Below are 14,440 nucleotides of genomic sequence, written 5' to 3'. Positions count from 1 at the left end.
AATCACCTATATCTAAATCATTCTATATGGTGCCTAGCAAGGAAGCAAATGTCAGTGCAGATTTAATGTCACCATGCCTGTTCTCTGATTATAATGATGATGACGATGTCGACATGATGGTAATGATCCTATTCACTTTAATTTGTACCTCCTTTTAGAACTTAGACTCACCAGTGGCTCAAAGACTTTAGCATCAACGGATCTGCAAGAGCTAAGAAAATGTTAAAGGCCTGGGTCTCTAGAGGCAAGGTGGTAACAAGAAAAGAAAATGGAAAAAGAGTGAACACTCACAAAGGGAGTGGAAACTCAGGGAGTCAGGATGATGTAGCAGAAATGTAGAAAGGGCACTGGCTTTGAGTTAGGTAGGCCAGGATTAGAATCCTTGTTTGGGGAGTAGAATCCTTAACCACTGGCCCCGTGGCTGAGTGGTTAAATTCACATGCTCTGCTTTAGCGGCCCAGGGTTTAGCTGGTTCAGATCCTGGGCATGGACCTAGCACCGCTCATCAAGCCGTGCAGAGGCAGCGTCCCACACAGCACAACCAGAAGGACCTGCAACTAGAATATACAACTATGTACTGAGGGGCTTTGGGGAGAAGAAAACAAAAAAGATTGGCAATAGATGTTAGCTCAGGTGCCAATCTTTAGGAAAAAAAAAAAGAATCCTTGTTTGGTCACATTCTAACTGTCTGATCTTGGACAAGTTGCTTAACTTCTCTGAAGCCCTATTTCGTAAGCTTAGAAAGATGTTAAAATGTTGATCTTAGAGGATTCTGTTGAACATTAAGTGAGATAACCTTTAAGGCATTTGGCTCGTGTCAGTTCCCTTCCCGCCCCCCTCAGAAAGAAGGATCTACAGGGATAATTTCCAACAGCACTCAAAGCGTTTAATTGATGCATTTTTAAAGGCTCACCCTAGGGTCCTCACTTTCAGGTGTTTTCTAATGTCTCACGAAGATGCACATGTTCCCTGCAATCGCCAGCTTCAAAAGGAATGTGTATGATAGGGAATAATTGTGCCTAACCCCTCCCATCCATCAAAATACGTAAATCAAACAAGATCACGTCTTTAAAGTCTGAGACTCGAAGTTAGACGTCCCTGATCTGTATTCTCAAAGGAACTTGACTGCACTGCATCCAGAGCATCAATCACTGTATTATAGTATTTGTTTAAGTATCTGCATTTCCCGTGGGCTGTGAGAGCCACTATGGCAAAGTCTAGATGTTATTTCTCTTTGCATCGCCACCTAGCATGAAGCCTGTCATACAAACCATATTTGCGGGACTGAACTGAACCATCTGTCTTCTGGATCTGCAAGGCTTCAGTACGCATTCTACACTTGATAATTCCCAAGCAGCATTTCCCAGAGCCTTAGAAATTTCAAGCCTTGAACACATATTGTCTTCATCCTTTAAGAATTGACTGTTTAGGTGATCAAAAGGTACAAACTTCCAGTTGTAAAATAACTAAGCCCTGGGGACATGATGTACAGCACGGTGACTGCAGTTAATAATACTGTATTGTATATTTGAAAGTTGCTAAGAGAGTAGATCTTAAAAGTTTTATTTATGTAATTATTTAAATGTTTTGGTGAGGACGGTTGGCCCTGAGATAACATCTGTGCCAATCTTCACCTATTTTGTATGTGGGATGCTGTGTCGGCATGGCTTGACAAGTGGCGTAAGTCTGCACCTGGGATCTGAACCTGCCAGCCCTGGTCGGCTGAAGCAGAGCGCCAGAACTTAACCACTATGCCACCAGGCTGGCCCGAGAGTAGATCATAAAAGTTTAAAAAATTTGAAAATGGCTTTTCTTTTGCTTTTATTTTGAAAGCTAAAACCTAATTGGAGGAGAGATGGTAAAAGATTTTGAAGAAATGCCTGGGACTAGCCTCAAATTACACTATGCTTTTTATTTATTGCCGTAACCCTGGGCACCTCACCCCTACTCCAGCATCTGAGGCTCAGGGACACCTTGCCTAAGGCGCAAACATGGTGTACTTGGTGGGTGTCTGGAGGCCTCTGTGCTTAGTGACTCTATGAGAGTGACCACAGGTTCCGGGAGGCGGCAGCTCCATCTGCCTCAGGTAACAAAATTGCTGGTGATGACTAAGTAACCGTAGAAGTTTCTCTTAATCTCTGAGTTCCTCCTCTGCTCTGACACATCTCGTTTTCTTCAGAGGAGATAGGAACAAGCTCGGGCAAGGGTTCTTGAGGAGGGAACCCTTTTTTATGGTTTAACTTGTTCTTTACCAGACTCTCAGGAAGAACTCGGTGTCCACAGCTACTGAAAACACTAATAAGCTCAAGACACATTTAAAAATGTATTTAAGAGGAAGTCAAGAAGTTGGGAGCCAGTTCCTAAACTTTAAGGCAGATTTAATGAAGGGCAAATACCACATCTTCCCTCAAAAGAATGGCCTTTGGAGACAGAAACTCTGTTCCACCTTAACAGCTCTGTGCCCTTGCAGCAATTACTGACTCTAGCTAAGCCTCAGTGTTCTTATCTTTTAAATGGAAATAAAATACTCACCCTACAAGGTTGTTTACAAACATTAGATGAGATCACTAACTCATCTATATATACTAACTGCCTAGTCTTTGGTTGGAAAAATCCAGGCCCAGTAGATACAACCATCCTCATGGCTCCCCAACACCGAGGCCAAGTGTCAGCTGGCATTAATCCTAAGGCATGGCGTTCTGTACCCGGTTGATCCCTGGGGCACTTGAGTGCATGACCCCTGAGCTGGGGCAACCCCATTGTCTTATAGATGAGGAAACCAAGGTGATATCTCACGTGGCTCACTGCTGCCTGTAGATTTCTTAGATGGTCCCTGGGGCCCCAGTGTAAGCAAGAATCCTGGGCTGGATGGATCTTAAAATCACATCATCTATATACCATTTCTCAAATGATTTTATAACTAGAGTTCATCTAGTCTAAAGAATAGAGCATATTCTCTAGAGAATAAGGCTAGCTCGTTCTATGCTAATTTAGTAAAAGTGAAGGTAATGGTGGTGCTTAGCAGTCAGAGTAATTGTAATTTATTAAGCACTTACTATGAGCCAAGCATCCTGCTAAGCATGAAACATGTCTTTGTCTTATTTTGCATAATCACCCCAACTGCCAGAATCCTCCTTTGCACTAATCCTCAGACCTGAGGAAGCTGGCACGAAAAAATGTCTTCAGTCTCTCCGTAGGATCTATCTGTGTGCTGATGTACTGTGCCCAAATCAAATCCTTTCTAAATTCTAAACGTGCTATGTGTGGTTCTAAGTGGGCAATTGAGAGACAGGTATCTCTGGAAATAAAACACAAGAGATAGAATCTGGAGCCACCCCCATTTGATAGTGACTTATAATTATATAATATATTTCGTATTGCTCAATCACGTCTAGAAGATGGATTGCAGGGTGGAGTGGGAGAGGTGCCTTCCAGTCTATTCCAATGAAATGTTTCTGTGTTATCACAAAACGAGAAGTTCTGGAAGGTAAGGGGGTTAGAAATGCCTGGCTTCCTTGGAGACATGCCAGGTCGAGGAAATAAACAGATATAGTTCCCACTAAACACGGATGCCCTAAAAAAAAGTGTTTCCTATCATGCTGCCAAGGCAATGTTAGCTGCTTACAATATAAATTCAGGGGGAGAAGTAAGAGGGATACTGAGTAGTGTTTGGGGAGTGAGTAAAGCAGAAAATAAGAAAAAGATACTTATTCCAATATTGTTGATAAAGTATAAACTCCTACACCTGAGTCAAGTGGCAGCCCTGATTCTTAAACAAATGAAAGTCTGGTCAACCTGACAATTAAATGGTACCCACAGTACTAGCCCCCAATATTTCATGAGTGGCTAGGGGTAACAGAACACTGGAGTAGGACAGGCTCTTAGAGACGTTCAGTCCAGAGGTCACAACTGGCAGCCCCCAGACATTGTCTTCTTTGGTTTTCCTAAGACTAATTCAGACGACATTTTAACATTATTTACTTAATTGCCAATATTTAAAAAATTTAAAGACTTCAGGGTCAGCCCTGGTTGCCTAGTGGTTAAGTTTGGCCAACTCTGCTTTGGTGGCCTGGGTTCAGTTCCCGGGTGAGGACCTATACCACCCCTCAGTGGACATGTGGCAGCAGCCCACATACAAACTAGAGGAAGATTGGCCACAGATGTTAACTCAGCAATAAATAAATAAATAAATAAATAAACAAATAAATAAAAGACTTCACATAAAAATCCAGATCTCTAGTATCTCTTTAAAAAGATGAGAAAATAGGCAAACACTGGACCTACATTTTTACCTCCCAACCACTCAGCACCCCATAATTGGTCCCTAGTATCCCCATAGTTCCCTAATGCTGAGGCCAACGGTCAGCTAGCATTAATCCTTGAAATGGCACTTTGTTACTTGGCTCATCCCTGTGAGCCCTCATAGCTCACCACTGCCTTTAGGCCGAGTCCCAGTGCTACCACAGGCAAGGCCACTCACAGAAGGTCCCTGCTGACCTCTCTTGCCAGCTCCCCAAAGGAATCCTATGGTCCAGCCACACTAGATGGACCCTCAGCATGCATGGTCGAGGCTCTGTTCCCTCTGTCTCAAACGTCCTTCCCTGTATCAGACTCTTGCCCATCCTTTCAAACGCAGATTAGTTCCATCCTCACTCTCCAGCAGGAAGTGTCCACACAGCATATTATACCCACTTCAGCAACAGACTGCAGAGTCCTCCAGGGGAAGATCAATGTTAAAGTCCTCTTTTTTATACCTCTGGTGCCTACCACATGACGCATCATGAGCTTTGAATAAATCTGGGGTTCAGAGAGGATAAACAATTTGCCGTTGGAGACATAGGTAATTATACTCATAACATATAGTTGGAAAAAACAGGTTAAAAGCATTGTCAGCCCATGAGGAACACTCAGACTGATGAACCATCAAGTAAGTGATACTGAAAACTTTATCTCAGTGACAAATGCAGTTCCCACCAGGCTCACTCCAGAGGTAGGGACTGCCGGATCAATGTGGCTTGTGAGGTGTCAGAAGAACCCCAAGGGTCCCAGATATCTCCCAAACCAGCCTGCCAAGGTGCCTTAACGTCCACCATATAAACTTACCTGCATTAAGATTTTTTCTGTTAAAATGCAGCACCCCCTCTCCTCCCCTCCCCAAGAGCCGGTGCATTAGGCAATTCTTAAAGGTTAGCACAGCTTCAGTTAACTTATCAACTATTTTTCTCTCTGATGCATTTATCCTGGAATATGGGTAAGTTGTGATAGAGTTAAATAAAGGTAAAGTTCCAGGAGAGGGAACAGGCCTGAGCATCTGAAGTTAGAGATGGGAAGAGACAGTGTAACACAGTGGTTAAGGGCAAGGCCTGTGGGAACCAAAGCGGCTGGATCCAGTTCTGCTACCTGCTAGGTGAGCGCCCTTTGCTAGTCATCTTCTGTGCCTCCTTTTCCTCGTTTGGATAGAAGATGGTGTTAACAAGAGGATCTGCCTCAACGGAGCATCCAGAGAATTAAACGAGCCAATATAGAGCAAGCATTCCAACAGCGCCTGACACAGAGGGAGCCCTATATAAGTGTCTGCTTCTGTCACTACTGGGCGAGGATGGCATGAGATTTAGCCCTGAAAGGGGCTGCCCCAGCTCTACTACCTGCTGGTCCTTTCCCAGTTTACTGATGAAGGGTACAAGGTCTAGAGAGGAGGAGCAGCTGACCGAAGGCTACAGGCAAGCGGACGGCAGAGCTAGGGCTTCCTCTGCAGGGCACGTCCCTCCCCGCGCGCCCCCGCAGGGAGCTCACCGACGAGCGAGAGAGGAAGGGGCTGTGGGAGAGGGAGAGAAACAGAGAGCGAGCTCCAGCCTCTCTCGCTTCTAGGGATAGGGGGACCCAGGCCCTTTGGGACTTCTCCCCAGAGTCAATTCCATGTCCCCGCTCTCGGGTGGGCTCGATGTCTGAGCAAACGCCACCCTCTGACACACAAGCCCACACCCCCCGCGCCTGGGCGTACCCTCTAAGTCTGGCACAGCGCGCCAACTCGCTGCCCCGCTGGGAGGACGAGTCAACAGTGGGGTGGACGGGAAAAGTGACACAATCGGCCGTGCTGCGCTCCCCGCCAACCTCCCACGCAGCGCGGGGCGGGCCTCGGCGCCGGCCGGGGTGCGGGCTGGGGCTGGGCTGCGGCGGGCTCCCCGCGCCCGCGTGCCCGCACGCCCGCCACAACCGGGGCCCGGCGGCCCGAGGCCCGAGCGCGGGCGCTGCGCAGCAACGCGGCGGCCGCGCGGTCGCCGGCCCGCTCCTGGGGCCGCCGCCGCCACCGCCCCCCAGAGCTGGATGACGGAGTCTTGAAAGACTTTCACCAAATATGGGCTGGGGCTGGAAACGTCCTGCGCAGCGCGCCGCCGGAAACCTCGAGTCCTGGCAACCGCGGCGACTGGGGGCGCGCAGGCCGGGCAGCCGGCAGGGGGCGGCGGGTAGCAGGCGGCCGCGCGCGCCCCGCAGCTCCAGCCCCCGGCCGCGCCAACCCTGCTCCCTGTCCCGCAGGGGTCCTGCGGGCAGCCGAGGCCCTCCCGATGCGTCTGCCACCCAGTTCCCGCCGCCCTCCCTCCCGGCTTCCTCTGGCTCCCTCCAAGATCACTCCAACACACGGGGTGGGGGCAGGGTGGAGGGGAAGAGGATGGCATGGGGCCGCCACCTTAAAGCTGACCTTTCGCAGTCACCGCAGATTTTTCTGTTCATTAAGGTGGCTATAAAAAGCGGAGTTGTGAGACTGGGTGTGCAGGCGAGTACCTGACTATGAAGACACACGCACGCACACACACAGCCATTACAGGCGCTCCTGTCGTCCAAGACTGGTTCTCAGGGTGTGATTCCCCGAACCCGCAGCATCAGCATCACCTCGGGACCTGTTAGAAACGTAACTAATAGGAAATGCTGAGGTGGGGCCCAGCGAGTCAGTCTTTTAACCAGCCCTCCAGGTGATTCTGAGACGTGCCAGAATTTGAGAACCACTGGTCTGGGGCTAGGAAACCGGAGTCGCCAGGTTTAGGGCGATTATTGTTCTCAGTTGCTGCCAGACAGTGAACCCTTCTTTTGGTGACCTAAAATTCCCTGGCAGCAGTGGGTGAGAGACGTCCCCACCGCTCAGCCCAAAGCTGCAGGAGACAAGCAGCCCCTTCTCCGTGCCTTGCAGCCCAAAGAAACAAGGCGGCCGTTATTCCCTCGTGGGGCACCCGTATTGGGAGGGAGGGAGGAAAAAGAGCAAAGGAGCCATGCAGAATTAGCACCCGAAGACACTTACCCATAAACATTTGCACATTTCCCTTCCAATCTGTCAAGGTGAACTGATCTGCGGCTCTCAGCAGAGGAGGCGAGAAGGCGAGGGGACGACTGGGGTTTCTGGACCGTCCTTGAGCAGGACATGAGGAGCTGCTCTTCCTCTCGCTTGGTGCTGTCCTTTACTAGCAGGCGCACCAGGACATAGTATACGGAAAGGCTGTGCACATAGGTTACTCCAGCCTCTCCGGCTCCCCCACCTCCTGGCCCTGTTTACTCCAGCTCCCAGCCCCCTCCCACAACACACCCCTTGCTTTAAATGGGCAGCTGACGGTAAGGTTCTCTAAGTTTCTCCTCTGGGGCAAACTCATCCTCGAAGATTCCCAGTTGAAGTCCAGAAACGAACCCACACACCCTTGTTAGAAAACTTTAATCTGATTTTTAAAGGAATCTCTGGAATGGCGTGTGTTTGAACGCTGTGCAGCAGGCTGAATCTCTTTGCGCAGCCCCCACCCCTTCAATAAAAGAACAAGGTATATACACGGGCCAGTTGGATCATTCATTGTAATTTTATTTTAAATCATGATAGACAGGTTGCGTGAAAAACAAGGAATTCCAAAGAATTTCCTGCTCTGGGAACAGAAGTTAAGTCTATATTTAACAACATTTGAAGCTGTCAAGAATGCTTTGTGGTTGGATAACAGAGGCAGAAAAATGTTAAAAACGCAGGCTACTGCTATACCCAAATATGGAAATATTGTTACGTCTGGTGTCTGATTCACCATCTGGAAATACTTACAACCATGAAGTCAAATAGAAAAGACGCCACAACAGAAGCCAGGAACGCTCCTCTCCATTCTCTCTCCATCACCTCCTCCCACCCAGCACTGCGCATACTCACCTCGCCCCCCCCATCACTTCATTAAGAAGGAAACAATAATGAAACTCTAATACAGGAAAAGAACGTTTCCTAAATAGCAATTGATGGATTGGCTTGGGTAAGATATAGGGCCCAGACTTTCCTCACTTTTTTGGCATAATACCTGACGATCTATCGTCTTGAGAGGTAAACCCCCCACCCCACATCCCTCCAACAAAGCCTTTGAGATCCTACTCCCCCAAGCAAAAGCCTCTTAGACTTATGAAAGGGCACTTTGGAATGAATGAAACTTAACTCTTTCCTGCCACAGTTCTCCTCACTGGAGAATGTTTTCACTGCAATAGTTTCTCACTGTGCTTATCGGTCATTCACAGAAAAGTCGGCACTAAAGGCCTTCTTAAGTAAGACTTAAATTATGAAGACTGAACAGCCCTGAACATTAAAAAGGACAAGGAGTCCCGGAGCACAAGTAAAAGGGAGACTCCCATAATTACTTGTGTATGTTTTTATTAAAATTACACAAGAAGATAGTTTTTGAAACCTTGAGGGAAAATTTATCAGCACACTATCAAAACGATACTGATGATGACTGATGACATTAAAATGAATTGCCTCATAGAGTCTTCTGCTGAGTATGTTGCAGGTAGAATAGGATCTTAAAAGTTGCCAACATTTTTATTACAGAATATTACGTCCCAAACCTTATTTCTCTGTACTGGGAGAGAAAAGCACTGCAATTCACTTGAAATGGGAGGCTTCTAAATGGTCCCAAGGAAAGGAGCTAAAACTCGCACAAAACTTTCAGCTTTAAGAAGTCTGCCTTTCCCGGAGATCCATTGGGTACAGCGGTGTTGGAATCTGGTTTGGCCTTGCAGTTTACGCAGGGGATGACCTCAGTACAAATCTTTCCATGGTGGTCCCCTCCGCTTCTGGCTGGCTGCTTAGTTATCATCGCCTCCCGCCCGCGGAGGGATGCTGGATGGGCTTACCCCGTCTCCCGCATCCGTAGGAAGTGTAAGCCAGCCTCCCGGAGAACTCCCTGCGTTCGTTTCCTCCCGGACTTCCAACCCAGGCAGTGGGCTGGAACAAAGTGGGAACCTCCAAAAACAAACAAGTACGACACACCAAAAAGGGGAGGGGGGGGGGCCGAAGGGGGAAGACCTCTGATTGGGAAGCTGCCAAACATGGGGGAAGTTGATTTTTTTTTCTCGTTCTCATTCATAAACGCCACTGCGGGTATTAATTTGCAATACACAACTTGGCTAATAAACACCATGCCAAAGCTTTGGGACTTGATCCGAGCATGCCTCTATGAAGTCCACAAATAGATTCCTGTCTGCAGGCACAGTCCCCCTCCCCGTTCGCCTCTCTCAATAGATAACTTGACTCTCACCTTCGCTGTAAACAAGCAAACAGCTCGCTGCCTTCCCGGGTGAGGGCTTCCAAGGCTGCCCGGTCAACTCGGCATCACCAAACAAAACGACTTTTGTTCGTCCCAACCAGGTCCTCCCACCCTCCCAGTCCAAGCAAAGTTCTGAACTCGCCCCCCTCGTCCCTTCCACCACCATCACCACCAGCACGCCAATAGAAGTCGTTATTTAAAGTGGAAAAAACGGGAGATTGTTTTCTTGACGCGTCCAGGACCAGGAAAAAAAAAAAAAAAAAAAAGGTGCAACGGAGCCAGGGGAGGCGCTTGGCAGCAGCCCGCGCCAACCAGCATTCCTGAGATGTTTGAGAATTCTGGAACGCGCAGACAGAGCCGACGTCACTGCAACACGCGGCGCAGCAGCTGGCCCGTATAAAAGGCGGGCTCTGGGCGCTTGGGCAGACCGCGAGCGAGAGCGCCCCCGAGCAGCACCCGCGCCCTCCGCGCCTCCTGCGAAGGATCTCGAGAGAAGGACGCCGAGTCCGCTCCCGCCCCGGCCCTCGCCGCTCTGCCAACCGGCCCAGCGCACCCGCCGCCCCGAGCCCGCCGCGCCGGCCCTCCTGCTGCGCCCCGGTGTGTTGGCGTCTTCTCTTCCGCGCTCGCCCGGGCTCCTCCTGCGCGCCACAATGAGCTCCCGCACCGCCAGGACGCTCGCCTTCGCCGTCACCCTGCTCCACTTGGCCAGGCTGGTGAGTTCTTTGGCCACCGCTTCCCCGTCCGCTCTCCCAGCCCCTTCCCCTTCCCGTAGATTGACCACGGCAGAAAAGAAACTAAACTAAAAAGTCCGGCGGCGTTTCGGGGGAGCTCTTTCCTTAAGCCCCTGAAGACGTGTCGCGGGCCTCCTGGCGCGTGCAGCCGCCCGGAGTGGCCAGGCTAGACGGGATCAGAGACCCCCTGCCGACAGGGTCCGCGACCCCCAGTCCCTTCCCCTGCACCTCTCCTGCGCCCCGCGCCGAGTCTCACGCGTGTCTTCTCCCTCTCCAGGCGCTCTCCACCTGCCCCGCCGCCTGCCACTGTCCCCTGGAGGCGCCCAAGTGCGCCCCGGGAGTCGGGCTGGTCCGGGACGGCTGCGGCTGCTGTAAGGTCTGCGCCAAGCAGCTCAACGAGGACTGCAGCAAAACGCAGCCCTGCGACCACACCAAGGGGCTGGAATGCAATTTCGGCGCCAGCTCCACCGCTCTGAAGGGGATCTGCAGAGGTAAGATGCTTGTGGTTTGGCCCCTTTAAAAAAATAATAGTCCCCGTAGTCCAGAAGTTTAGTAATTTTGAGACCATGTATGGTGATGCTTTGTTGTTGGTAGCTTGGCAGAAAGGCACATGATTTCAGCAGTCTGGAATGCAATTCAGTGTGTCTGGGCCCAACGAAAAGCGCATACGGAAAAGTGATTCCTGACTAACTTATTGTTCTGGTCTGGAGTCTCCGGGGAATTGCAGGGAACTTTACCATAAATTGAATTTAACAGCAGAAAATATGTATGAGTTTCAGGCCGTGTGTAGTTCGGAATCTTAACCTTATCCTCTTCTCCCTTTCTCTTTTGGTGCTCTTTACAGCTCAGTCAGAGGGCAGACCTTGTGAATATAACTCCAGAATCTACCAGAACGGGGAAAGTTTCCAGCCCAACTGTAAACATCAGTGCACATGTATTGATGGCGCTGTGGGTTGCATTCCTCTGTGTCCCCAAGAGCTCTCCCTCCCTAACTTGGGCTGTCCCAACCCTCGGCTGGTCAAAGTTACCGGGCAGTGCTGTGAGGAATGGGTCTGTGATGAGGATGGTGCCAAGGACCCCATGGACGACAGGGACGACCTCCTGGGCAAGGGGCTGCCATTGGATGCCTCAGAGGTGGAGTTAACAAGAAACAATGAATTAATTGCAGTTGGAAAAGGCGGCTCCCTGAAGCGGCTCCCTGGTAAGTGGAGACTAAGCCCATAAGACATTGTACTGAAATACTTTCCTAGTTTGAATCTTTACAGAAATGAGTTCTTGGATCTGTGTGTGTCAGGATGCCTCTGAGAAATCTCCCCTCTTGTTTGTCTCTAGTTTTTGGAATGGAACCTCGCATCCTATACAACCCTTCTTTACACGGCCAGAAATGTATTGTTCAAACAACTTCGTGGTCCCAGTGCTCAAAGACCTGTGGAACTGGTATCTCCACGCGGGTTACCAATGACAACCCTGAATGCCGCCTGGTGAAAGAAACCCGGATTTGTGAAGTGCGGCCTTGTGGACAGCCGGTGTACAGCAGCCTGAAAGTAAGTTCCTGAGGGGCGTGTAGGCTGTTCCCTGGCAGCTGGGTGAGATGTGCACTGCTCTTCCAAGAAAGAAGCCTCGTCCCTAACTTTCCTTCTCTCCTCTTTCTTACAGAAGGGCAAGAAATGCAGCAAGACCAAGAAATCCCCCGAACCAGTCAAGTTTACTTATGCTGGATGTTCAAGTGTGAAGAAATACCGGCCCAAATACTGCGGCTCCTGCGTGGACGGCCGATGCTGCACACCCCTGCAGACCAGGACTGTGAAGATGCGGTTCCGCTGCGAAGATGGGGAGATGTTTTCCAAGAACGTCATGATGATCCAGTCCTGCAAGTGCAACTACAACTGCCCGCATGCCAACGAGGCAGCGTTTCCCTTCTACCGGCTGTTCAATGACATCCACAAATTTAGGGACTAAATGCCACCTGGGTTTCCAGCACAAGGGTGGACGGATGGGGAGAAGAGTGCCAGAATCACGGAGACATGGGTGGGGGCGGCAGGGGTGAAGGGACTCATTGTAGAAGGGATGCATTGCTCATTCTCGAGTAGTATTGATGTATTTCGAAACTGCCAGGTGTGCTGGTGCAGATGGACACTAACACAGCCGCAATTGGAGAATACTTTGCTTCATAATATTGGAGCACACGTTACTGCTTCATTTTGGAGCTTGTGCTGTTGATGACGTTCTGTTTTCTGTTTGTAAATTATTTGGTAAGTGTATTTTTCTCTAGGCCTTTTTCCTTTAGGTTCTGCAAGTGTAAAGGATAATCAGATTAGCTAGACAGCTACAGCCTTCCTCCTTTGACAGAAGTAAATGGGGAAGGGTTCCAGCCCTTCCTGAAGGTGACACTCTGTGAGTGTCCATGAGAGGCAGCTATCTGGCTCTGAACTGCAAACAGAAATCAGGTGTTTTAAGACTGAATGTTTTTATTTATCAAAATGTAGCTTTTGGGGAGGGAGGGGAAATGTAATACTGGAATAATTTGTAAATGATTTTAATTTTATATTCAGTGAAAAGAATTTATTTATGGAATTAATCATTTAATAAAGAAATATTTACCTAATATCTGAGTGTGCAGCTTTCATTATTTTTAGAGACTGTCCAGAATCATTGGGAACAATCTAGCTTATGCATTCCATCATTCGGACGGGATTTCTTGAGTGCCTACTTTGTGCCAGGAACTGTTCTAGGTGCTTGGGATAGAGCAGGGAAGTAACCCACAAAAATAAGACAATGATTGCTTTTTTTATCTTCAGTAGAGAAAAATCTTTGCATTGAAAGTAATCTGTTTAAACAACATGTGTTGAACACCAGGCATTGTAGGAAGCAGGAGAAGGAATCTGAAGCTAAGTTTGTGATTTAAATAATAATGCTTTATTTTCACAAGAATTCAAAACCTAGGGGTCTCCATCACCCGATCACTGTGAGGAGGGTCCAGTTGAGTCATTTATCATTTTAATCACTAGGTTATTGTACATGTCACTTCAGTAGAGGACAGAAACTTTAATGAAAACAGTCCATAACCCAGGCTGCCCAAACTAAATCCATGGGCAAGATTAAGTATGGTTGGATAATGTGTTATAAAAAGCCACTTGTTTAATAACTTTCTATCTTTCCAACATTGTTCCTAAAACTTAGAAAAATAACTTAAAAATGTACCTTTGGTTGGGATCAGAGAAAAAATCTTGCAGTCTATAGGAGTCAGTTTTCACTGAATGAGCTTGAAGCAATGACTTGTGTTAATCCTAATAAGCCGGTGATTAGGTAAACATGCTGTTAAATGCAAAGGAATGCAAGGAATTTCAAGTACTTTTCCAATAGCGTGAGGACCAAGCTACCCCGTACCCCTTTCCTTTTTATAATATACATTATATTGATGAGGGGGTGGTGGTTAGAGAGCGTTGGCTATCCAGAAGGTCAAAGGCTAGATGCAGAGCATTCCTTAAAGAAAAGGACCTGACTTCTCGGTCCAGGAGAGGTTGAGAAGGCTGCATCAATGTTTGTGAAAATGTTGGTAGCCTGTTTTAGAAGAATCCACATCTTTAGAAAGCACTGACAATAAACCTTTTATAGAGAGAAGTTTTTCTTTCATCGACCCTCTTGGCTCCTGTTCAAATCCATAGTGAAATATTTCAGTCTGCACTTGGTTAAGAGAGTACTTGAGTTTTTATGCAATAAGAGAAAGTGCTTTAAAAGGGGAGAAAGGGAACACTTCCAGGGTCCTGTAAGGGTGATTTTTCAAAAATAGTATTGATGCTTTAATGAAGACCTACAGAAAAAGCATTCCTAAGCATCTGTTTTAAAGCCTTACCGAAATGCATAAAGGTTAATATAAACAGGATAGTAAAATCTATCGGCAAAGGCCTTCGCTCTTCTGATTTTGATGATGTCTTGCCTGAAGTCTAACAACTTGTGTCTACTGAGTAGTCAGTTTTTCTTGCCTGAGGCATTCAAATTTTAAGGTATTTGGGAATTTCAACACCACCTGGCTCAGTCTTGGATGCAGTTAAACTTGTCAGTGCAACATAATGCGTGAAACATAGTAAAGGTGTGGGGTTTTTGTGGTGCAGTCTTGTTGAACAAACATCTAAGTTCATAGGGAAGATTTACACATTCCCA

At 48.1% G+C, this 14,440-nt stretch overlaps 1 protein-coding gene and 1 long non-coding RNA gene across 3 annotated transcripts in view; one reads left to right on the top strand and one right to left on the bottom strand.

Annotated features, from left to right (window-relative positions):
• The window catches only part of LOC103548951 (uncharacterized), a 79,584-nt gene extending 71,901 nt beyond the window's left edge, over positions 1-7,683 (bottom strand). For both annotated transcript variants that reach the window (XR_011532398.1, XR_011532399.1), the window contains exon 1: positions 7,292-7,683. This is a non-coding gene — a long non-coding RNA (uncharacterized lncRNA). The remainder of the gene's footprint in view (positions 1-7,291) is intronic.
• Positions 7,684-9,552: 1,869 nt separating this feature from the next.
• Positions 9,553-12,884, top strand: CCN1 (cellular communication network factor 1). The gene is made up of 5 exons (XM_008516956.2): positions 9,553-10,261; positions 10,557-10,770; positions 11,124-11,480; positions 11,612-11,823; positions 11,936-12,884. Exons 1-5 carry the CDS (start codon positions 10,199-10,201, stop codon positions 12,236-12,238), a joined length of 1,149 nt encoding a protein of 382 aa, XP_008515178.1. The 5' UTR covers positions 9,553-10,198; the 3' UTR covers positions 12,239-12,884.
• The last annotated feature ends 1,556 nt before the right edge of the window (positions 12,885-14,440 follow it).

The sequence above is a fragment of the Equus przewalskii genome, chromosome 24 (genome assembly GCF_037783145.1).
Source record: "Equus przewalskii isolate Varuska chromosome 24, EquPr2, whole genome shotgun sequence".
NCBI lineage: Eukaryota > Metazoa > Chordata > Mammalia > Perissodactyla > Equidae > Equus > Equus przewalskii.
The sequence above is the reverse complement of the archived record's forward strand: the minus strand, read 5'-3'. Positions and strand labels throughout refer to the sequence as shown.